This window comes from Phytophthora infestans, genomic scaffold (assembly GCF_000142945.1).
Source record: "Phytophthora infestans T30-4 supercont1.61 genomic scaffold, whole genome shotgun sequence".
In the NCBI taxonomy this organism is placed as follows: domain Eukaryota; phylum Oomycota; class Peronosporomycetes; order Peronosporales; family Peronosporaceae; genus Phytophthora; species Phytophthora infestans.
This window is the reverse complement of record NW_003303698.1, coordinates 130837-154876: the sequence shown is the minus strand read 5'-3', so window position 1 is coordinate 154876 and position 24040 is coordinate 130837. Positions and strand designations below refer to the sequence as shown.

Sequence of the window (24040 nt, the reverse complement as noted above, 5' to 3'; positions counted from 1 at the left end):
CCGGTGACGTGGAGGCTGACAATGATCAGTCTCGAGTCGCCCGGCGTAGTGGTGGCATTGGTGTGTGCTTGGAGCACGGGAGGGCTCGAAGGTTGGGCTGCCACCGGAGGGCCCGGTCCTTCGTCAAAGCCAGTAGGGCGCCCCGCACCTACTGGTCCTGGTCGTTTTTTGAATGAGCGACCGAGGAGTGTTCCGCGTCGACGTGAGAGACGACGGGAGCTGGCGCGCGGTACTCCGCCAAGCGATGACCCTTCTTTCCCACAGCGGAAGCAAATGAGGGAGCGATTGCTTCGCCCAGCGCTGCCGCGGTAGGACCCGCGACGTCGATTGCTCGACGCGTTGATGGCGTCGATCTCCATGGGCTCAGGGGTAGACTCTCGGGCTTCCGCAGGTATGGCTGCGGCGTACGATGCAGCGACCATGTAATCCTCGCGAATCGCGAGTGCAAACGCCTCCTCGAGAGAGGAGGGCTCAGCTCTGGTGAGGCAGAAGCGGGTCATACCCTCGCGCATGCCGAACACAAATACGTGGACTTGCGAGGCCATGTCGATTGGCTTGGTCACGATGCATGACGCCAGATGGCGCGTCTTCTGGACGTAATCACGCATGGAGATCTGCCCTTGCCGCAGAGCGAAGAACTCTGCGCGAACGCGAGACTCATCTTGCGGGGGCTCGAACGCGAGGCGCAAGTCGCTCTGGAGAGTTTCCAGAGTTGGGAAAGCCTCGGGGTCGACAACCAGCTTCCCGAGGGCCCATTCTTTGGCCTTCCCGGCTAACCGGGAGAGGAGGAAGTTCATCTTGGCCGATGACGCCTCGATGCGTCGCGAGGCGATAGCGATGTCGATCTCGCGGAACCACCGGTTTAGCGGAAGCCGGTTTTCACCGGCGCCAGAATACGTAGACGTCTCCATCTTGACGACGTCATTCTGGGATGGACGCGAGGGAGTTGACACCCGCCGATTCGCATCGGCGAGCTCGCGTTCCATGAACTCTTGTGCTGCAAGGCGTTGCTGGTCGGGCGTCGCTGAGCTCAGCAGTGATGCGACGACAGCGTCTCCGGACACCGCCACGAGGCGGTGAAGCGCTTCCCACTCCACGCGAGTGAGATGGGGGAATGCAGCATGCTCCAGGGTTGCCCCGGAGATCTGGACTTGGCTCATCGTAGACTTGGTTGTTGGAAGGACTACGAAGTGCTACCAGGTGTAACGGGGTAAGAGATACCGTTACTAGCTTACACTATAGTGCGGAGGAAGCTCGCAATAATAAAACCAAGTCTTAGGTTTGTGTCAAATTCAACTCTGATTTATTTAGGACCAGGGCGGCTACCCCTGGCCTCGTGTGAACCACTCAAAAACATGTCTACATCTGATTGGTCAATAAGTGAGTCTGGCTCCTCACTATCAACCAATCAGATGATGACACTTTGGCACACGCTACCCGTGTGCCACTTTACCTACTTATGTAATAGCTAAAGAAATATCTACCTACTTATGTAATTGGAGTTGGGCCCATTACAGATAACCCGCTTCCCGCAGAGCGTGGTGACAAATATGAAGAAACCCGCCCGGGTGCTATCCTCAGAGGCATGTCGCAAATAGTCGACGCTATATACCCAGACATTAACAGCCCAGAAGTGACAACAGATGAGTACTTCGCCAATCGCACGATTTGGACGACTATAAATGCGGTGGTCCATCGCAGTAACGAGCCGGTGGCGGACCGTTTACAAGGTTAGGCCAAGAAATATGTGTATTTGGACTCAGTGCAAGATGACGTCGATGGCAATTGTTTTAGCCCGAGGTCTCCATTTGCTGAAAATGAGTGGTATCCCACCCCACAAGCCGATGCCCAAGAAGGGCATGCCTGTTACGATGATGCAAAACTTGAAAGCTGATCTTGGGTTGTGTAACGGGACGCGCTTGCGAATGGTTCAGCTAAAGAACCACGTCATTCACGCAACCATCATGACAGGCGATCGCCAAGGGCAGCACGGGCTCATCCCTAGGATTGTTTACATCAGTGACGACTACGTTGGAAATTTCCCTTTCTGGATGAGGCGCAAGCAGTTTTAGATTCAACTCACTTTCGCAATGACTATCAACACGGTGCAAGAGCAGTCTGGCCAGTACCTGGAGCTGTACTTGGCGACACCGTGCTTCTCCCACGGACAACGCTACGTCGCAATGGTCTGGCCAGTACCTGGAGCTGTACTTGGCGACACCGTGCTTCTCCCACGGACGACTCTACGTCGCAATGGTCAGAGTCACAGCAAGGTTAAAATACGAAGCGCTGATCGAATACCCCAAAATGGAGGAGGAGGAGGACGGAGTGTATACTAGAAACATAGGGTACAGTAAGACCTTTGAGTGTAGGCAGGAATATTTGCATTAATGTTTTTCACGCTGTCTCGCTTATAAACGAAGCAAACCTTTAGCCAGCCAGAGCAAAGTGCAGGCGTGCTGCCTTCATGTCTGAGAATGTGATCTGACACTAAATACAACACGTTTTTTACAGTGCAAATTGTCCTATAATTACTTTGATGATGTGTAATACACAGACATCAGCCCGTCGGAGCAAATCGGAGGCAGGTGTCCTAAACAGTTGGGACCTACCACTGACCCACCGCCGCCAAGCAGCCGCGCTCGGCTAGTCCAAAGCACTACTATACAAGCGTGTCCGTCTTTTGGTGAATCCGTCCGTAGAACAAAGATGCATCTATCACTGGACGAAATGCTGCCGAGCCGCGAGGCGGTTCAACACGGCAACCTTGCAGGTCCGACGCCCCCCCCCCTAGCCACAGCGTACCGACTAATCATGAGATCTGTGCAGTGAGCCAATGACGAGCGAAACGGATGTATAACACAATATATAACATGCGCATAGTCTTACATATGACCGAGTAAAAATGAAAAGTATTCGATAGCGCATATAACACCCTGGATCCTATCAATATATTTTAAATTATCCGGTTAAGTTCAAGTAGCCGATCATAGGTACCGGATTCTAAATTACCACCCATATCTTCCACTTCAATTCCACTCTTTGCTTATACCGATGCCAAATGGTCACCCAAATTCCACACTTTAGTTATACCGATACTTCTCCGGTCCGAAAAAGAAATACCAGCTCTTTAAATCGACGATAGCTTCGGTCGTACAGCTCCAACGGAAGCGTGGTTGAGCTAGTTTTTAAGATCTACTTACGTAGCGTCAGAGCGAATTTTTTTATGAGCAAATTTTCCTACCATTTGAGCTATCACTTTATGGAGGGGTGGAATTTTTTTCGCTTTGTCGTCAAAAATAATCAGAATTAAGCTTAAAAATATACTAGAAAAAGTGTAAACGGAGCTTAATCTAGTGATATATTACTAAAAGCAATTCCGTGTCAATTACTCTCAATCCGTGTGCATACAAATCGTCAGACGAACATTTTTTAACCAATCGCACCCATAGACATTGACCAATCACATATGCGAGGGTTTTTTATTGAAAAACCTAACTGGTATTTCTTTTTCGGTACGAAAGCTGTCTTACGGACCATGCTCATAAGTTTTAATGATAGAGGACCAGAACCCTGTGCTGAATGAGTTGCACTCACATCATGACTTGTTGTCAGTCCACAGCTCGCGACCGAACACGGCCTGATGAAGAATTACAAGAATTAGACGTGCTAACCAGCGCGATCCGTCCAAGAAAAACAGCAATATTATAATTTCCTTAGGCGTCTATCTGATGACGACACTGGGGGCAAAACGCTTGTATTGCCTCTTCAATATCAAGAGCGTGATGAGGCGGGAATTGCACCTCAATGCCGATAGAAAAGTGAGAACTAGAGCTCGCTGCGCCCGCGTCTAGCAAACAGTAGCTCGGGATCTTCTCTCCTATCGAAAAAAAATTTTCATTCAACATCTGAACTCCAAGTCTTCTTTGGTTTTGGCTGAGAAAGTGAAGTCCACGGAGCCAAAGATGTTCAACTGGACTCGGCCAAGAGCAGCAGCATCGACATCGACAACCACCTCGTAAAGCTCAGCGATCCTGAGCACGTGGCGCTTGCTCCGCTGACAATCTTCGCAATGCCTCCCGAAGCGGTCGAGTGCAATGGCCAAATCCTCAACTAGCAGCTACAGGTAAAGTTACGTATATGTTTATCTACTTGTACATCTTCCTTTTTCTGCAGCTAATCCATTGTCCTTCCTCCACACGGGTATTCGCGTCAGCCACCACGTGGCCTAATTGGTCTCCATCTCTGCATTTTCTTAGGAGGCCATCATCGTGTTGGTGCTGGTAGTCTGTGAGGACAGCAGTACCCAGTACCATCATCTCCATTATGGACTTCACGAGAATGACTCATTGTCAGCGGAAGTAGGCAGATCCAGACAACGCAGCTTGACTTTCACAATACAAGAACCCGTTTTCCTGGAAACCGAGGTCGTTTTCTCTTCATCAGAAGCATCGTCTTCCGCCCGGGTGACTAAATGATGATGTTACGGATACTTAGACACATTTGCCAGGGCTAGTGTGCATTTCCGTTGTTACTCCGTGATACTTTCTCTAAAAATTGATTGTGTTTTCATCTGATAGGACCAATAACGGATAGACGGGAATACAAGCAATTAGAATGTCATTTTGATTACAAAAGCTGATGACCAATGCGTAAAGATGGTCAGCCACCCAATTACATTACATCGGATGGCAAATTATGGCTTTATCAAGGACTCCACGAGACTGCAAATCTGCCACGAGGATGATAACTCAACGTGGGACCTGCGACATATTCCCTTCAATGGCAAGCTTTTGCTTATAGCAGTTCAATAGCCCAGCTCAGTACCCAAAGTGGTGATCTTTGGAGGAACGTTATTTCTCGAAGTCTCCGTCAGTCTTCCATTTCACCACTTTCACCCCAATGTAATATCGTAGCCGCATTCTTGATCCGACAGCATTATTTCTCCACTAGCAGCACACCGATAAATGCGTCCGTCACCACTCCCCTGGTCGAACGCCTTGAATCAGCAACGTCAAGCTACGAAAATAGAGATCTGCGTTAACTTACCGTTGTCCGTTCATCACTTGCTGCGGGTCTAATGGTGTTCTAAAACCCATAAATTGCGAAGTAGATTGGCTTCGCTCTGCCAGTTGCTGTACTTCTTCGGTTGCTCGGTGCCGGTGTTACTTAATATCCAGAATTGATCTGCGAATGCTCCAAATCCAATTAGCTGTTGCCCTGTAATAGCGTAGCAGTGAGAAGAATTTTCAGTCAGTCATACAAGACACTCAACGAAGTGCTTGGAATGATCTGCTTCGTACAGTATCCGTACTTTTTCAGCTTGGTCTGGCCCAACTCCTCGCGGATTAACTGCCACAAGCTGTTGTAAAAAACATCATGCAAAGCGGTTGGTAGCAGTTCGGGCTCGAGCCACGTGTAGAATCCACGCTAAACGTTGCTTGCCCGGAAAAAGAATACAGTTGCTTCTCGATCTTCTGATGGCTTCGACGGACATTAGTTTCGTGTAGATGACGCTGCTTAAGCTGCAAAACCCGCGTATCTGTAAGCTCAGACGTAGCGCCCAATACAGTCCAACGGTAAGAAATTGGATTCGTTTTTGACAGTTCAGTACTATTTTTGAGAACGCGGTTCGGCCGTGGCTGAAATAAATAGGTCCACGTTCTATGGTCCCAATGCCCTTTTTTGGACTTTCGTCGCAGTGGATTTTTTTTTCCTACTCCGATCCCGCTTCTGGACTCAAAGTCTCCGTTGGGTCGTCTCGGAAGGCGACATTTCATAAGAACGAGAAAGAGCTTGACACCCAACGAATGGTCCGCGTTGTGTCATGCCACTTCTTGCGCCTCAGCTGCAGCGAAGATGACCACCCGCTCTTCCGGCGCTACTACGCCAGGTGAGGGCGATGGTCGTCATCGGTCTTCATGGCTAAAATGAGTCTAATGCAGCTGTCTTTGTCTAGGTGTAATCGAGAACGAGGCGTTAAGGTGCTGCCTCTGTGTTACGTCCAATCACTTTTTCCCTCTCTAATAAATACCTCATAATCCCCTCTTCGGTGTTAGCTCTTGCGGTGCTTCCCGCACTGCTGCCCGGAGCATGTGCAGCGCTGCTACTGCGGTACTTCCATCCACGTGCAGGTGTCCTTCACCACTATCCTCCCACCCGTCGTGCGGGATAAACTACTGGTGTGCGCTCGCTTCGAGCCATCGAGAGTAGTCCCACTTTGGCCCAATAACGTAGCAAGCGCACCTGGGTATGACGCCATGCAGGAGGATGAGCGCAAATTGCAGCCTGGTGAAGTCGTAGCACTTCCTGCGAGTCTCTTGGCCGTGGAGAAGCGAAAACCGGACCAGACGGTGTGGATCCGAGCTGACAGAGAAGGTGAACTAAAACAAAAGACGCTCCCACAGGTTAGAGGCTTTATAATATTTCTTATCTCTACGAATCTCAAGTGAACTGCACTTAAATCATTTTGCTTTAACGTTTTCATCGGCCAACACGCTACAGAACGCCGTTTTATACGTGCTCAACAACCACCGCTTTCCCAAGTGGCAATATAGTTACGACAGCAGCGTCACCAGAGCACAACGAGAGATGAGTCATCATTTAGTCGTCTACGTCTTCCAGCTCACAGGTAGTAGATTGGACTCTGGAGAAATTGAAGCGGCCATTCTCGCCCGCCATGAATCGCCAGGTTTTTATCTAGTTTCTTACCGTCGGTCAGGAATTAACGGCCGTGACACTGGCTGTGAACTCCCTGCACTTGACACAGCCTCGAACACCAAGCTCGCGGCTGTTGAGGTTGATTTATCAACGTTCACTTCGACGTCTGATGCTGTACAAGTGCGTTTCGTCGGTCCGTCAGTGTCAGCGGGTAACATATCGAATCTTGAGACCAAGATTGCAGCGTATCCATCAATTATCACCACAACTGGGTGCTCTATTGCCCCTCAATCTGCTGCTGGTGATAGTGACGCTGCTTTTTGGGCCTCCGACGTCCGTGTGTACCGATCCGGCTTGGCTGAAAAGGCAAAACACTTGCTCATTCTATGGCGCTTTCTCAGCTTTGTGACCCTGGAGGATGCTGGTATAACACTGGACATACTACGCACACAAATCCGATCTCATTGGCTGCATGCAGCTAGAGTTCTCCAAACTTCATCACGGACACCAAGTTGGAGGCGACCGTCGCAGTTGGAGTTCGTCATAGGCTCACTCCTGCTCAGCCTTTGCAGGGGTACGTCACTATTTTCACCGCACCAGACCGCCACGCATGAGCAGATAGTGGTCCAAGCCACTGCTCATCTTCTTCTTCGAGCCTTATCATCACGAGCCGTCCAGTACGCGCTCCAAACGGCTTTTACTCTGGGAACGGGGGGTATGGACAAACGACACATCCGAGAACGATTCATCGTATTGGTGTCGGATTTATACGACATACTGGGCGATCTATGTCGACTGGGGTCTTCAGACGTAGCTTCAGTGCTCCCACGCGATCGCATCTCTGTGCCCGCTATCGTGGATGAAGTGGTTTCATTAATCTACACTCAGAGGCAATTCACGGAGCTTCGAAATGAGATATCAAGGATGTTGAGAGGACAACTGACATCTCATTCAGGACTTCTAGATTCTAATCTAGAAAGCCTCTTTGGTTATTTTACAGCGCAGATGAACGAGGTGCTTTTTGCGACGCAGAGTGGACCAGCTGCGTTGATCCATTTGAGAGGCGCGGAAAATGCATGGACTCGTACATGGCTGCTAGAGCCCGGCTCAATCCAAGTAACCAGAATCCCTACATTGTTCGTCGAGCCGTCGCTGGTGAGCTTCACTCGGTGGGTTCACGAATTTGCATGCATCGAAGTCGCGCTAAACGAGAGCGAGTCACGGTTATCTGTGAGCTCTTTACTCCCAATGATAAAAAGGGTGGCACACACCGAATTCCAGCTAGATGGTCGTCTGCGATCATTTCGGTCCACACCGAGCGGGATCTCAACGATGCTGCCAATGGAGGGAGGATGGTGGATTGGTGATTACGTAGGGAGTTTTTCAGCCCAAACGAACACTCTTCTACTTGATCTTTACGCTACTAGGGATAGTGCTGAAAACGGAAGCATTGACGCTAGTACAACCGTTCGCCGAGTCAGCGTATCTTTCGTATTGGAAGAATATTTAAACGCTGCGAATTTTCCATCTTCGTTCTGCAGGAGAGATCGATCTATCGTCTTCAATGGCGTTGTGGCTCAGGCAACTTACGAACAAAACTACCCAACCTCCAGTTCTCAGGTAAAGCTCGGTGATGCGTCTACGGTGATCCAAGCTATAATACTTCAGGGGATGCAATGGACAGCGCAGATTAAGCTTCAAGGTGGCTACGTTGCCGTCCCAAGCTGACACATCACACTAAACCACGGTAATAATGTAGTCTCTCCATATTTTGTGACAGGATGATCCATGACTCAGCTTTACATTACACACTTGTGTTGTATGGTTGTACATAGTACGCTTGACGCATCATTGAACCCTGATGCCCACCGTCTACGCCTATCCATCAGATTATAGTATCTGCAAAACACAAGCAGCTGAAATGCCCTCATCTTCGCGATATCTCCAGGCACCCAAGGCTCTCACAAGAAGGAATCAATAATAGTAATGGGGAAAAATCGCGCGTTGCGTTTCTTTTAGAGATGGTCCAAGCTGCTTTACTTGAGAAGCGCGGTCAATACAATGGAGCCGATAGTAAGCTCTTGTTAACGCGGCGAAGCTCACATATACTCGTCACTCTATTGATCCACAGTCCCTGAACGCTGGTTTATCCATCCTTGGGAGAACGATCTCGCATTCGGTAGCAGTAGATACATTTCCATGCTTATGTATTTCCTGCGTAGAATGCTATACTGCAGCTATACACGGGTCGCTGAAATTCTCATGTAAAGGTTAGCTGAGACCACAAAGTATCCAAATCATGATCAAAATCAACGACAACACGCACATCGATTCACCATTACTTGTTTTGCCTTGTACCGCGCGCGTGTGTGTATTCGGTGTAATGTATTACTCTAATTGAACGATGCCTGTAATACGAAAGGAAGGAATGTGTAAGCGCTTGATATCTATCGGTACACGGTCTTGCAGAATACCTGGACCTCACAACTGGAAAAGAGCAAAGCAACGCAATGTTCCAATGAAAAATGAAATTTTACGCAAGAGGAGAGGCATCTATTTCTCCATGGACAAGAAAATAATACTTCATCGTCGTGTCTGAAGCGCCAACTTGGCGTGTCCAGTTGAAATTTGCAGCATTACCCTATAAAACGATTCCATGGGTGAGAAGTTACGTCTGTGTACGTCGTCAATCCACCGACATCTGAATACACAGGTCTTGGAACCAGCTTACACGACAAATTAATTGCTTGCGATATATGAGCCGTTTGTATCAGTTGAATGTCGAGTGATTGCAAGCTGGAAATATACTGATCTGGATATTATTTCATGATGTAAATACGACATGACTCACACGAAACCATTATTCCTGCGTCATGCACCGAGTAATTCGTTTGATGACGGAATGTCGAGAGTGCAGGCGTTGATTGTACGGAGTGCGCGTCGTCCACAAATCAAGAGTGGTAGAAAAGCTATCGGACGCCGCAGTAGATACTGGGTTCATTGTATCGTGAGTAAATACACGCTCTAATTGTTATACTCTGGCCGGTCTTCTTGGGTTGCGACTTACAGCTCGGGTGTCGACTACAGCGAGAATGGAAATACGGTCTTCGAACGCGATGCCACAAGAAATCGTAGCCCTCAACAAAAAAGCGCGGCCAAAATCCGCAGTGGCACCTTTGGGAGACGACAACATCCATCCAATTTCGGTCACGTGTTTGTACTGGCGTCCTCGTCGCTTTTTCTGGCCCTTTATTGCTGGCAGCGTGAGTGAGTAGACGATATGGTCGGCTTGACACGCCTTGGCTTGCAGAGGGCGCTCGGACTCTCCTTTCAAGAGATAAATGTGAGAATGAATTAACATCAATAGCTAGATGTTTTGTACTACTATTAACGTTCCTGTGTTTTTACCTAGCTTCATTGTGCATGTTGTGCAATCACGTCGCCTCTCCTCCTCCTGGTGGGGACGCTGCACTGCAGCTCCTGTCGCTTTCGTACGCCACCATGGCAATGTACGTGTCCCTGGACTGATACATGTCAGCGTCTGCTTCCGAGCTCGAGCACCGGAAACACACGCTGTAAACGTGAGCACAGCAAATCGTGTAGCTTTGACGACTTCATTTAAATAGACGCCCCCAAAATCTGTAGCGGCATCTTATCGCGCTGGTAAGAAACACTCGCTGTCAACTTTGTGCTTTCGTAGAAATAGTGACACGAAACGTCATGCCTTCTTGGATACTAGTGGAAGTTGGAGTCACTCTAATCAATAATAGAATGTGCAGCTATTTGACGATAGCGAAGCATAGTGAAATCGTTTATAGCTGCAAAATGTTATCGTCATTCGTAAGTAGTAAGTACTCACCGGAGCACATTTCTCGGTCAGCTCAAATGTGCCTGAATTTCACAATCCAAGTCAACCTCATGTCGCATAAGTTTCAGCAAATTTATACGTGTCAAGCTCGAGCCAAGCATGTTATAACTTTTTGAACTGATATTAAAAAAGCATAAGAAATAAATTTAAAAAAAATCTATTTCAGTGCTGGTAGTTTCTCTTGGAATCGTAGAAGTACTAGCAGCATTTTTTTGGTACTATTACAGCACCAAAAGTACGGCCTGCGCCAAGGACAGCATTTAACGTAAAATGTAGCCTAGCAGCAGCGCCTATACAAGTAGAAGCTGTCTACTACTAATATGGGCCACCTGCCAGGACCCTTTTTTATCTAAGGCAAAGGCTCGAGACAAGGGCAGAGACCCAGAGCAAACCTATCTGATGAATCAGATTAAATAATTCCGTTAGGCTATACAGCATCGCGATTAGAATCAGCTGGCATACCTACGAGTAGTATGGCGGCCGCGTGTAAAGACCTACGTCGCCCATATCTCGAAGCACACAGGCATGAGGGGCATGCTTTTTTTCCCTGATGATAGCAGGTACAGTACACTTCGAGTATACTGGCATTAATATGTGCCAGCACAAACACGACCTCAATGTTGTCGTGCTCTGTCAGTGGCGGATACATACATTCCAGCTACTGACACTGTTTATACGATCGCTAGAGAAAAATAGGATTTAACTTCAATATCAGGATAGATTGAAAAATGGTTGTTTTCGTCTTAAAAAACTGCTGTTTCTAGGCTTCTTCGTGTACCGCAACGACTTTGTTATATTTATGTACTGCGTGCAAAATTCTTAGTAAGCTAAGCGAGAATACTGATTCAGGTGTCCGTCCACGCAGGCAACTGACAAAACTTGAAAAGTTGCCCAAGCGATAGTTTTCCTTTTCAACATATTCAGGCTCTTTTTAACGTGGAGCAATTCGAATCGAAGACTAAAGTCTGCACCCTAAGCATGCGGTAAAACCATCGCCTATCAGAATTCCAAGTAATATATTGCATCTCCCAAATTTAAAGTCCCTACCGAAATGCTCAAATTTGAGCGGTACAAGTAGAAAAATACCAATCCGTAAATGTAGTTTCATTTGTACTAGATGGGCGTGAGTTTTCGGTATGAAGGCACGTTAATGTATTGCAGATAACGCAAACTTCTGCTGCAAAACGCAATAAGGTACTTGAGTAAGTAAAACGTATGAAATAATATCCAGCAAGGCCAGCGCCACAATATAAACCGCAGTAGCAATGCCCCAACTGCCTGCACCGCCTGGATAGTAGACAATATTCAATATTGGGCAAGTGCTCCAGAAGCGACTTAGACACCACGTACACCATTGGGATGATGCACTCGACGTACTCAATAAATTCAAGATATTCACAGTGAAAAACAGCTGCAACCCTTGCAGAACCAGCTTTTTAAACTTCTCTGCGTCAAGCTTGAGCCGTTTGTAAGCGCTATATGCGAATACAGAGATTTCGGTACATGTAAGGATGCTGGTACGATAGAAGTACACTGTTTGAACCCATTTGGCGTTCGACAGGACTCCCGCGGACGGCACACACCTGCTTTTTCCAGAATACGAAGCTCTTGAGCTTGTCCGCTTGTAAGCGAATGTGGCACGGCAGCCCACAGACGCACATATTCCAACGACTTCTCCTTCGAAGCTTCTGGTTCTCTAATGACACTAAGAATGGTCGCTTGCAAGTGTGTCGTGGCGGGTGTGCGATGTTTACGGTCAGCAAGCTGCTGTTCGGTAAGTCGAAGCAACAGATTGGCATTGTCCCCTAACTCACGTGTCTCCAAGACTAGTTGTATTGGATCGACTATAATAAACAGAAATGACAGGTATAATGGTCCAGACGATGACATACACACCGATACGAAGAGCGAGCTGAAAAAGTCCACGAAAAATACTACGGATTCTGGTATTATGTCGCTCAAGTTACGCGTCGCGTAAGCGATGAAATGCTTGGCAGCGAATTTCCAAAGCGGTAAGATAATAATTACGATGATTCGATACGCTACAGGGACAAAGTCGTACAAGGAAGGAGCCCCCCCCCGATAAATGTCATGAACGCGCGACGGTGTATCTTCATGATACGAAAATCACTCACAAAAATACGAGATCCAAGACTCCGAAGAATCTGATTGGAATGGCTCCAAATTGCAGTAAAAGGGGCATGGGAAACCCGCAGCAAGAAGGAATGTGGCCACCTGTCCAAGAGCCGTGCCCGTAGTTGCGATCAATCTCTTGCAAATCGTGAAATTTAAACCCGGAAGGAAAGTTGCGACTACTGGGTTTGAAAGCCAAAATGCCCAGTTGGCTGCCCACCCCTCGAATGGCGGTCGGAGAGGGAGAGATTCAAGCAATACAGCTACCGAAAGGGACGGAATGCGTGTGAGAATGCAGACCAGAATCCACGATGTCGGATTGTAGCAATTCTCCAGACTTAGGAGACGTTCGATCGAGTACGATCCCTGGCGACCAGCGATTCCACTTCTGTCGCCAAGATATCGAGCGGGGAGAAGTCCAAGCAGCGGTCGTGTCTAACGAGGGAACAGTCGTGGCCATTGAGTTGAAGGCTGTATGCTGAGAACAATAATGACCAACATTTTTTTCAGTTTCGAACACTGAAAAGCTCGAGTAGTCTTTGCTCTGAAAATAGCTGGGACTCTTCTCCTCTTTTCTGTTGGAAGGAACGTTGGGAACCAATGGACTGTTCTCGCCGTTGACTCAACAGGTCTTAGTTTTGTTTTTAGCGATTACTTAAAGGAATACGCTATCAAATACTCAGAAACAAATTTTATGCTAAGTCAGCTTCTAAAAAAAAGTTACCATCACGCTACGAGTAGGAGCGAGCCATGGCGATGTAGTCAGCTTTGAACTCCCACCAGGCCGTCCACTCCACCTCGCTCCAGATCGCAGCTCGGTCGACGGCTGATCTCTCGGACAGGTTAAATCCATTCTTACACTCATTTAGCGGTAGCGATAGCGATGATCCGTAGACTGTTCCACGCACTAAAGCGATCAGCATCTTGTGGCGAGTCAACTCGGCGGCAATTTCGTTTTTCTTTTCTTCCAGTCGAATCGACAAACTCACTCGACGCACATTCACGCTCTCTTGGGAAGTTAAATGTGTCTCTTGGGAAGTTAAATGTGTCAAGTGAGCACCTTCGGCCTCCTCTTCGGCATAGCTATAAAGGTTAACCTCCAACGAATGCCCGACTTCCGAGAACGTAGCCGTGTAGTCGCCAATGACCCATCCTCCTGTCGTGGCGATCATGGACGGAGTACCACTAGGTAGAACTCGAAACAAATGCAGATTCCCGTCTGTTATAAGTGTCATTGGAGCTGATGTGGACGTCGACATAGCAGATCGCAGCGCCAACCAGGAGGCGTCGTCGTTAACGGTTAAATTCACACAGCCGACTTCTGACAGAAGCTGTACGATGTCAACGAGACGCATCTCTGGTCAATAATCTGTTGGGCTGTCTGCTGATATTTCGAGAATCTCCACCGATCCAGGCTCCAGAAGCCAGCGCTGGTTCCAGATTTTATCATTATTTCGAATGGGGTATCTGTATCGAGTCGCAGATGCTATCATCTCCTCCCGTACCAAGGCCGTAAATGAGTGGAAGGCATGATTTAGAGTCTCGGATAAAGCACGCGCTGGCTGCTGGTCCATGAGCAACGCAGTGAATCCCCCTCGAAGGTGATGATAACGTGGGAGGCTGAATACTAGCGACAGCACTTCGTCAACTAATGTAGGTATGGATACATGTTGGCTCTCTCGTGTGCGTGCTACCTCATGTAAAACGCCACTAAGAGTGTCATACGCGTCCGAAATTAGCAACAAGAAACGTTTCTGAAGCTGTGGCCTGCTCGTTTTTGTGTCGTTGATACATGTAGTACATGCCGACAGCAGAAGGCGTTGAACGGTGTGGGACGACACTGCACGTAGAAATAGATACGCGGCCACTCGAATAGAAGCGAATTCTCGCTCCGTTGACTCGATTTCAGTAGCTGACGAATCGAACCGGTGTTCGAAGATGCTCATCAACAAAGAAGCGACGCCGTCGTGATGAGAACGACTGTATTCCGACGATCGAAAACAAGCCGCAGCTTGTACCCAGAACGAACGCACCTTTTTACTGTCTGCCTCGGTACGTTTGAGGTCCTTGAGCGAAATACTTTGCAGAAATCGCCATAAAATCAGTAGATGCTGACCCTTTTCTCGGAAGCCACAGTTGGCCGCCTCCAGACGATGTTGCTAAAAGTACTCATCTTCCGCAGTACCGGGAACTGGTCGTGGAAAGGCCCATTTATCGAACTGTTTGTGTTCCTCAGTCGGAGCCTCAGCCGACGTCCACCCGACTGCATCAACTTCCATTGAGTCGGACGCTACTGCGGTGAACTTGGTGCTAGCGTCCGCGTCGATAGCAGGCTGCTCGCATCCAGCGTCGCGGCCATTGTTGCCGGATCGGCGGTAGGAAATTAGGGAGAAACCTGGAGATTCGTGTCGAGCCAGTACCGCGACGTCGATCTCTCCAGACTGTGAGCTGGTCCCTGTGAGCTGGCAGACGTAGACGACCAGGTGGTGCGTCATCTCTCGCTGAGTCCTGGTGACGCTGCTGTCGTAGCTGTAGAGCCACTTGGGGAAGCGGTGGTTGTTGAGCACAAACAGGACAGCATTCTACCAAGTCGGACCGGTGTCAAAAGCGAATACACACAAAATGTTTGTAAGAAACGGTGTTATCCTGTCGAAACGCGGATAACGATAGCGAACCTGGTACGTCTGCTTGGACTGGCCTTCTCTGTCTGCGCGGATCCAAGCGCTCGGCGTCGCCTGTCGGTTGTCGTTAGATAGCAAGGTTTCCGGCAGCGAGGTCACCTCTCCTGGTCGCAGTCTGTGCTCTTTTGTCTCGTCGTTCTCCCCAAGACTAGCGACATCCAAAGGCCACAAAGGAACCACCCGCGAAGGTTCGAATCGAGCGCAGACCAGTAGATTCCTCCGACTTGACGCAGCTGCAAACGTCACCAAAACGTGGACAGAAGATCCGCAGTAGCAGCGCTGGACGTGCTCCGGACAGCAGTGCGGGAAGCAGCGCAAGAGCTGCCACACAGTGACGCTAAGACCTCGAGTCGGTGAGGCGAACCTACGTGGAAGTACCGTACCTTAACGCCGCGTTCTCGATTGCTCCTAATGGGTGAGTCATCACGACGAGTCAGCGTTCTTTATAGTGGACGGCTATAATAGCGTTACGGTACCTGGCATAGTAGCGTCGAAAGAGTGGGTGGTCGTCCTCGCTACAACTGATGCGCAAGTACCGGCACGAGACCACGCGGACCATCAGCGTGTTCTACGATCCAAAGGTTCGAGTCTTCTTAAAGGGGAGAGCCGAGAAAAGAGCTCCAGTCCACCCGACAAAAAAAAACCGCCATCGGGTCCCACTCGACTTCAAAACGGGACGCGGAAAAGCTGGCTGGATCGATTCTCTTGTACAGAGGGAGCATCGCAACTATAATATGCAAAATTGTATGCTTGTTTAAAATTCATGGTGTATTTTTGTTTCAAAATCGCCTCTACGTAAGGAACCATGATCACCAGCACTGCATACATGTAGCTCCCCCTTGCCGCCCACCAGCCAGCTGTATTGATATTGACGAAAAGCCTCACTGGTTCTTGAAAGACGTGTCTACCGGCGCATTTCGTGCGGCTCTATTATAGCTGCACTCGTTCTTCAGAGCCCGCTGACCGATGATGCTGTAGTCCTGGACGGGAAAGAAGATTTGGCGATTCTCGTTTCGTTTTTCAGTAAGGCGTGAAGTTTTGGTAATATTGCACAGCAAGGAAATTTAGAACGTGTCGGCGGACAGCTCGGCCTGGGCCGTCTTTTATTGCAGTTCTTCAGCGTATTTGAGCAGTCGCCGGTATCAATGAGGAAAGCCGAATACAAAGCGATGCGCATAGCTTTTAGCTGCGACTCTACGCTGTTATCGCAGGTCTCTTGGAGCGCTAAATCGCTGGTGAAGGTGTGCATCCTTGCGTAGTAGGTAAGATTTCTTCCATCTAACATTACTCTTTTTTTTTACAGTTTTCGTGGATTTACAGTTGAGTTCTAAATTCTAGATCGTGTTTGACTAAATTAATGTTTCATACCCAACTTCAACAAATATCTAAGAAAACTCTTACACGTGCGACGGGATTCAATCAAGCCATTCCGGCAAGAAGAGTATGTTCGGGCCGTTGCTGCAGGGTATGGCTGCTCTCCTAATATGCTCTTTTATGAAGGTATTGTACCTCATGCTGAGCTGACGTTTACAGGTATGTTTGTTTCGTAAGCTGGATCTTTGTGCACTTCTAGCCCACGCTGGTACTTGGCCCAGGTGTCTGACGACGTCACGTGAAGATTGAACACAAGAATAAGACTGCAATTACAAGTACCAGCATCACACGAAGAACTCTCGTCAGAATGACGTATCATTAAGCGGACATAGTGGACCGCCACTATCCACTTCAGGAATCGCTCGCTACTATTACCTGGTGGTCCTGAGTACCTGCTGTTTAAGTGCTTTGTGTGATTTCGTTATACTATATTCAGTGACCGATGACGCAGTTTTGAATTATATTCGGCATCGACAGTGGGAAGAGGAAATAATGAGCGTACTACTGTCGTCCCCGCGCACTGTTGTATCTTCGCTGCAGCGCATTTTTCGGAAATTTGATCTGAGCTGTTCTTTGACAAGGAATATATGGGAGTAGGATTCTGTCGGCTGACGCTGTGATGTAGTGCCAGGGAACATGATTTGAGGTTTCGAATATGGACGCCTGGATCGAATGGGCCATTCAACGTTCGATTTCCGCATCAAATGTACAAGTTCTTCAAGTATTGGACAAATTGCTGGACGGGATTGTGTCCTGTGCGGTTGCTTATAAGAATTGAACAGATGAAGCTGGTGGACAACTGACACTACCCAGGCACCCACCCCAGTGACATGCAGATCAGTCTATGACATCGCTTCCTACTTCGTTAAAAATCGTGGTGACAGTCTTGGCTGTGGTTAACCAAGTCGGCTCCGTTTGTTGTCAGCATTCATGTCGACTTGGGCGTAGTTTCATGGCTCGAGCTGTGTCGCGGGCGGCGCGTTTGTCGAAATCATCTGAGAAAAGAAGATATAAAGTGTGAGAATATCGTAGCACTCTCATGTATTAATACCGAGACTCGCGGTTTCTTCACATTGGCCTCAGCTGCTTATTGTTCACCGAATGTGAAGACTTTTCGCCGCAGAATTCAGCGAATGTGAAGAGCAAAATCCTCAGCATTTTTGTGAATATAACGCAAAGGTATGGTGCGACTCTAACTTGTGCGTTGGCCGACTGCAGCCTTGCCGCTACATTCTAACAAGCTTGGACGACCTAGCGGCGAATATGTACCCGGCAAAACATTCCCTATACAAATATGAGCAGGATAACTGCAGCATGCAGTCTTCGGCTAGGTCACTGCTTTAGTTATATAGCGCGGCATGTTCATCCCAGCTAGACCTCTGGCAGCTTAACACGCCCGTTTGAGTATACTGGTGACTGCAGAGTAGAACAGCATCACCAGCAGGGCATGAAAAAAAACCTTTTATTATACTGCTGAAAAATTCGCTTGAAAATGGAGATTGTAATATCCAGGTTTTTATAATAAATAGTTCCGGTCAAAAAAATTCAGTTACTATTGCAATAAATAAATTTCTTCCTTGGTTTTTGTATGTCTATTAAATCTAGCTTTATTTATCTTTTCAAAAGTTCCAATAATAGCAATTCCAATACACCTTTAAGCAGTAATCAGTTATTCCGTAAATATAATACCCATTATAATAATATTTTACTATTTTCCCATGCCCTGGTTACCACAGCAGTTATGACGATCGTCGGTAACTGTTGGCCAGTTCGTCAAGACGAGCAGTGCATTCCTAACAAATGTAGCTGACCATTCGTCACCAGATTTTTTATTTTACTGAAGAGGTAATGCAGCGAAAAAGTACGTAATCTATAAATGTGTTCTCTTCACAATATCTTTGCAGCAAATATATGGTGAATATTATGGAAGTTTGCGAAACGTCTGAAATAATCATTATAATATCCATCTTTCAATAATCCATACTTAAGTATTTCCGTGCAAGAAACAACAACAGTTATATTGCAATTAATATATTTTAAAATTAGTTGTTGTAAGTCTGTTTAATTTAAATTATAATAATAAGTCCAAGACAGCTACGAGCATATTCAGTTTTTCCGTAGAGCTAGTACCCGTAATAATGACGGCTTATTATTTTTCGTATGCTCTGGTTAGTCGTATAGCCGACAAACATTATTTTAGCTCAATATTGATCTAAGACTGAAAGCGTCCCCGAAAATAACGTTAAATAATGGGTTTGTTTGAGGTTGCACGGTGTATATTGACTTGTCCCACCACCATGCCTGGCTGAGTCTCCATACGATTATCGACATGCGAGAACATGTGAAACGAGATACGAGCACGACTTCGGGGGCACTGTTGAATCTTACGCAAGATGATCCCATTCAGCAGTTTTAACAAATATTCGTGAGATGAAACCAGTAGAACTACTCTAACTTTAGGCAATTTATGTGTGGAGGTCCCAGCCGAAATTTGACATTGCGGCCTGTTGGGTTCATGGCAACGTAGGATTTAAAAATGTAGAAAAGCGATGTGGTGTAGAGCGGTGGTAAAATATTGCGGCTCGAGGCATTGCCTAGATCTTTTACAATGCTTCACTATCGTCAATACTCTATCTGTTTGACAATACTAAAAAACATCCAAGATCTCGCCCCTTCGTATCACTATTCGACACATTGGTGGCCTCCACAAAAACACAGAGTTGACAACGAGCGTTCCTTACCAGCGCGACAACATGTCGCGGCGGATTTTGGACGCTCCTACTTGAATGAACTCCTCAACGCAACGAGGTTTTGTACTCAGTGTGTGTTTTCGGTACTCGAACACCGCAAACACTCGCAGTAGCCGACACACGAGACCGACCATACCGTCTATTCACTCACGCTGCCAGGTCAAAAGGGTCAGAATAGCGACGAGGAACGCCAGTATAGACAAGGTGCCGCGGCGGAATTTGGCCGCGCTAATTTTTTGAGAGCTACGATTTCTTGTGTCTACGTGCTCAGCGTGTTCTAACGTCGTGTATCCTCGCTGTAGTCGACGCCCGAGTTGTGTATCGCAGCCTTAAGAAAATGTGTCAGAACGGCTGGCGTGGAACGATTAGATCGTCAATTCACTCACGATAACGATCAGAAGAGCGGCGAGGATGCCAGGGTAAACACGTGACCACAATTTGACGGATGACAATTACGATTTATGAGAGGTTTGTATCAGTTGAATGTCGAAGCTGGAATATATCGCTCTGGAGAGTATTCGATGACTGTTTACGAGGTGGATCAGATGAGAGTATTATCCCTGCGTCATGCATTGCGTAATTATTTTGAAGGTTGAATGTCGAGAACGCATGCGTTCATTGTACTGTGTACACGTCGTCACAAATCAAGGGTGGTAGTAAAGCTATCGGACGCCGACTGAATTCATTGTGCCGCCACCGTGTTCTGCGCTGTGAGCTCCCGGTATTTACAAGACCGCGTTTATCGAAACATCTTAAGCGCTTCAATTGCAATGCCTCATCGCTTCGAATTGCAGGCAGTGTTCAACCAGAATGATGCATTTCATGGAATAGACGGTACAAGGCAATACAAGAATGATGAGTGGACAAGAATGTCAAATCGATGTGTGTGCTTTACCGGTTTTTGTCACAGGTCGACTTGAGCTGATGCTTTTGATATGGACTATTGAATTTGGCTACTTTGTGGCTTCTGCTAAGGCTGACCATCCTTACACAATACTTTTAGGGTCCGTGTGTAGATACAGCACAGTATTCTACACAGATAATTAAATGAACACGGAAATGTGTGTACTAGTACTGATGTTCTTGCGATGCGAGAGCGTTCCCTCGTGTTGCAACTTCTGAAACGGATTTGTGTAAGGATGGATTAGCCAGCGTTCAGGGGACTGTGGATCTATAGCATTACGAATATTTGTAAACTTCGTGTTGACTATGGTATCACCGCGATAAAATGAGGATAATTCAGGACTATCGGTTACACTGACAGCGGGACAAATTGTGTGCTTGTCAACAGGTTCTTTAAAACAAAAGTAACGCGCTTTTTCTTCCCAGTCACTACTATTGTTTGGGTATCGCGGGATTGCGTTATGCAGATACGATAATCGGATGGATAGGCGTAGACGGTGGGTACCAGGGCTCAATGATGCGTCAAACGTACTATGTATAACCATACAACACAAGTGTGTAATGTAAAGCTGAGTCGTGGATCATTCTGTCACATTATATGGAGAGGCTACATTATTACCGAGGTTTCGTGTGATGGGTCAGCTTGGGACGGCAACATAGCCACCTTGAACCTCGAGCTGCGCTGTCCACTGCATCCTTTGAAGTATCATAGCTTGGATCACCGTAGACGCATCACCGAGCTTTGGCTGAGAGCTGGAGGTTGGGTAGTTTTGTTCGTAAGTTGCCTGAGCCACAACGCCATTGAAGACGATACATCGATCTCTGCTGCAGACCGAAGATGGAAAATTCGCAGCGTTTAAATATTCTTCCAATACGAAAGATATGCTGACTCGGCGAACGGTTGTACTAGCGTCAATGCTTCCGTTTTCAGCACTATCCCTAGTAGCGTAAAGATCAAGTAGAAGAGTGTTCGTTTGGGCTGAAAAACTCCCTACGTAATCGCCAATCCACCATCCTCCCTCCATTGGCAGCATCGTTGAGATCCCGCTCGGTGTGGACCGAAATGATCGCAGACGACCATCTAGCTGAAATTCGGTGGGTGCCACCCTTTTTATCATTGGGAGTAAAGAGCTCACAGATAACCGTGACTCGCTCTCGTTTAGCGCGACTTCGATGCATGCAAATTCGTGAACCCACCGAGTGAAGCTCACCAGCGACGGCTCGACGAACAATGTAGGGATTCTGGTTACTTGGATTGAGCCGGGCTCTAGCAGCCATGTACGAGTCCATGCATTTTCCGCGCCTCTCAAATGGATCAACGCAGCTGGTCCACTCTGCGTCGCAAAAAGCACCTCGTTCATCTGCGCTGTAAAATAACCAAAGAGGCTTTCTAGATTAGAATCTAGAAGTCCTGAATGAGATGTCAGTTGTCCTCTCAACATCCTTGATATCTCATTTCGAAGCTCCGTGAATTGCCTCTGAGTGTAGATTAATGAAACCACTTCATCCACGATAGCGGGCACAGAGATGCGATCGCGTGGGAGCACTGAAGCTACGTCTGAAGACCCCAGTCGGCATAGATCGCCCAGTATGTCGTATAAATCCGACACCAATACGATGAATCGTTCTCGGATGTGTCGTTTGTCCATACCCCCCGTTCCCAGAGTAAAAGCCGTTTGGAGCGCGTACTGGACGGCTCGTGATGATAAGGCTCGAAGAAGAAGATGAGCAGTGGCTTGGACCACTATCTGCTCATGCGTGGCGGTCTGGTGCGGTGAAAATAGTGACGTACCCCTGCAAAGGCTGAGCAGGAGTGAGCCTATGACGCACTCCAACTGCGACGGTCGCCTCCAACTTGGTGTCCGTGATGAAGTTTGGAGAACTCTAGCTGCATGCAGCCAATGAGATCGGATTTGTGTGCGTAGTATGTCCAGTGTTATACCAGCATCCTCCAGGGTCACAAAGCTGAGAAAGCGCCATAGAATGAGCAAGTGTTTTGCCTTTTCAGCCAAGCCGGATCGGTACACACGGACGTCGGAGGCCCAAAAAGCAGCGTCACTATCACCAGCAGCAGATTGAGGGGCAATAGAGCACCCAGTTGTGGTGATAATTGATGGATACGCTGCAATCTTGGTCTCAAGATTCGATATGTTACCCGCTGACACTGACGGACCGACGAAACGCACTTGTACAGCATCAGACGTCGAAGTGAACGTTGATAAATCAACCTCAACAGCCGCGAGCTTGGTGTTCGAGGCTGTGTCAAGTGCAGGGAGTTCACAGCCAGTGTCACGGCCGTTAATTCCTGACCGACGGTAAGAAACTAGATAAAAACCTGGCGATTCATGGCGGGCGAGTATGGCCGCTTCAATTTCTCCAGAGTCCAATCTACTACCTGTGAGCTGGAAGACGTAGACGACTAAATGATGACTCATCTCTCGTTGTGCTCTGGTGACGCTGCTGTCGTAACTATATTGCCACTTGGGAAAGCGGTGGTTGTTGAGCACGTATAAAACGGCGTTCTGTAGCGTGTTGGCCGATGAAAACGTTAAAGCAAAATGATTTAAGTGCAGTTCACTTGAGATTCGTAGAGATAAGAAATATTATAAAGCCTCTAACCTGTGGGAGCGTCTTTTGTTTTAGTTCACCTTCTCTGTCAGCTCGGATCCACACCGTCTGGTCCGGTTTTCGCTTCTCCACGGCCAAGAGACTCGCAGGAAGTGCTACGACTTCACCAGGCTGCAATTTGCGCTCATCCTCCTGCATGGCGTCATACCCAGGTGCGCTTGCTGCGTTATTGGGCCAAAGTGGGACTACTCTCGATGGCTCGAAGCGAGCGCACACCAGTAGTTTCTCCCGCACGACGGGTGGGAGGATAGTGGTGAAGGACACCTGCACGTGGATGGAAGTACCGCAGTAGCAGCGCTGCACATGCTCCGGGCAGCAGTGCGGGAAGCACCGCAAGAGCTAACATTGAAGAGGGGATTGTGAGGTATTTTTTAGCGAGGGAAAAAGTGATTGGACGTAACACAGAGGCAGCACCTTAACGCCTCGTTCTCGATTACACCTAGACAAAGACAGCTGCATTAGACTCATTTTAGCCATGAAGACCGATGACGACCATCGCCCTCACCTGGCGTAGTAGCGCCGGAAGAGCGGGTGGTCATCTTCGCTGCAGCTGAGGCGCAAGAAGTGGCATGACACAACGCGGACCATTCGTTGGGTGTCAAGCTCTTTCTCGTTCTTATGAAATGTCGCCTTTTGAGACGACCCAACGGAGACTTTGAGTCCAGAAGCGGGATCGGAGTAGGAAAAAAATTCTGACCGCGTCCCACTGACAGCGACGAAAACTCGGTATCCAAAAAAGGGCATTGGGATACAGCATGGACCTATTTATTTCAGCCACGGCCGAACCGCGTTCTCAAAAATAGTACTGAACTGTCAAGAAAGAATCCAATTTGGACTGTATTGGGCCCGTCTGAGCTTACGGGATACGCGGGTTTCGCAGCTTAAGCAGCGTCATCTACACGAAACTGATGTCCGACGAAGCCATCAGAAGATCGAGAAGCAACTGTATTTTTTTGCTGGACAAGCGACGTTTAACGTGGATCCTACGCGTGGCTCGAGCCCCAACTGCTACCAACCGCTATGCGTTATGTTTTTTCAACAGC

The 24040-nt window shown here is 47.9% G+C and overlaps 3 protein-coding genes across 3 annotated transcripts; 1 reads left to right on the top strand and 2 right to left on the bottom strand.

The window, feature by feature from the left end:
• Positions 1 to 5810: 5810 nt before the first annotated feature.
• On the top strand, positions 5811 to 6803 carry PITG_17856 (uncharacterized protein; the record flags this gene model as incomplete). Its single annotated transcript, XM_002896352.1, has 4 exons — positions 5811 to 5822; positions 6060 to 6407; positions 6505 to 6691; positions 6799 to 6803. The coding sequence occupies 4 exons, from the start codon at positions 5811 to 5813 to the stop codon at positions 6801 to 6803; spliced, it is 552 nt and encodes a 183-aa protein (XP_002896398.1).
• Positions 6804 to 13392: 6589 nt separating this feature from the next.
• Positions 13393 to 15901, bottom strand: PITG_17855 (uncharacterized protein; the record flags this gene model as incomplete). The annotated part of the gene is made up of 7 exons (XM_002896351.1): positions 13393 to 13992; positions 14463 to 14573; positions 14695 to 14740; positions 14831 to 15243; positions 15337 to 15396; positions 15726 to 15750; positions 15879 to 15901. 7 exons carry the CDS (start codon positions 15899 to 15901, stop codon positions 13393 to 13395), a joined length of 1278 nt encoding a protein of 425 aa, XP_002896397.1.
• A 5062-nt stretch (positions 15902 to 20963) lies between these two features.
• PITG_17854 (uncharacterized protein) lies at positions 20964 to 23585 on the bottom strand (the record flags this gene model as incomplete). Its single annotated transcript, XM_002896350.1, has 7 exons — positions 20964 to 20976; positions 21567 to 21735; positions 22021 to 22163; positions 22200 to 22626; positions 23018 to 23336; positions 23412 to 23436; positions 23503 to 23585. The coding sequence occupies 7 exons, from the start codon at positions 23583 to 23585 to the stop codon at positions 20964 to 20966; spliced, it is 1179 nt and encodes a 392-aa protein (XP_002896396.1).
• Positions 23586 to 24040: the final 455 nt, after the last annotated feature.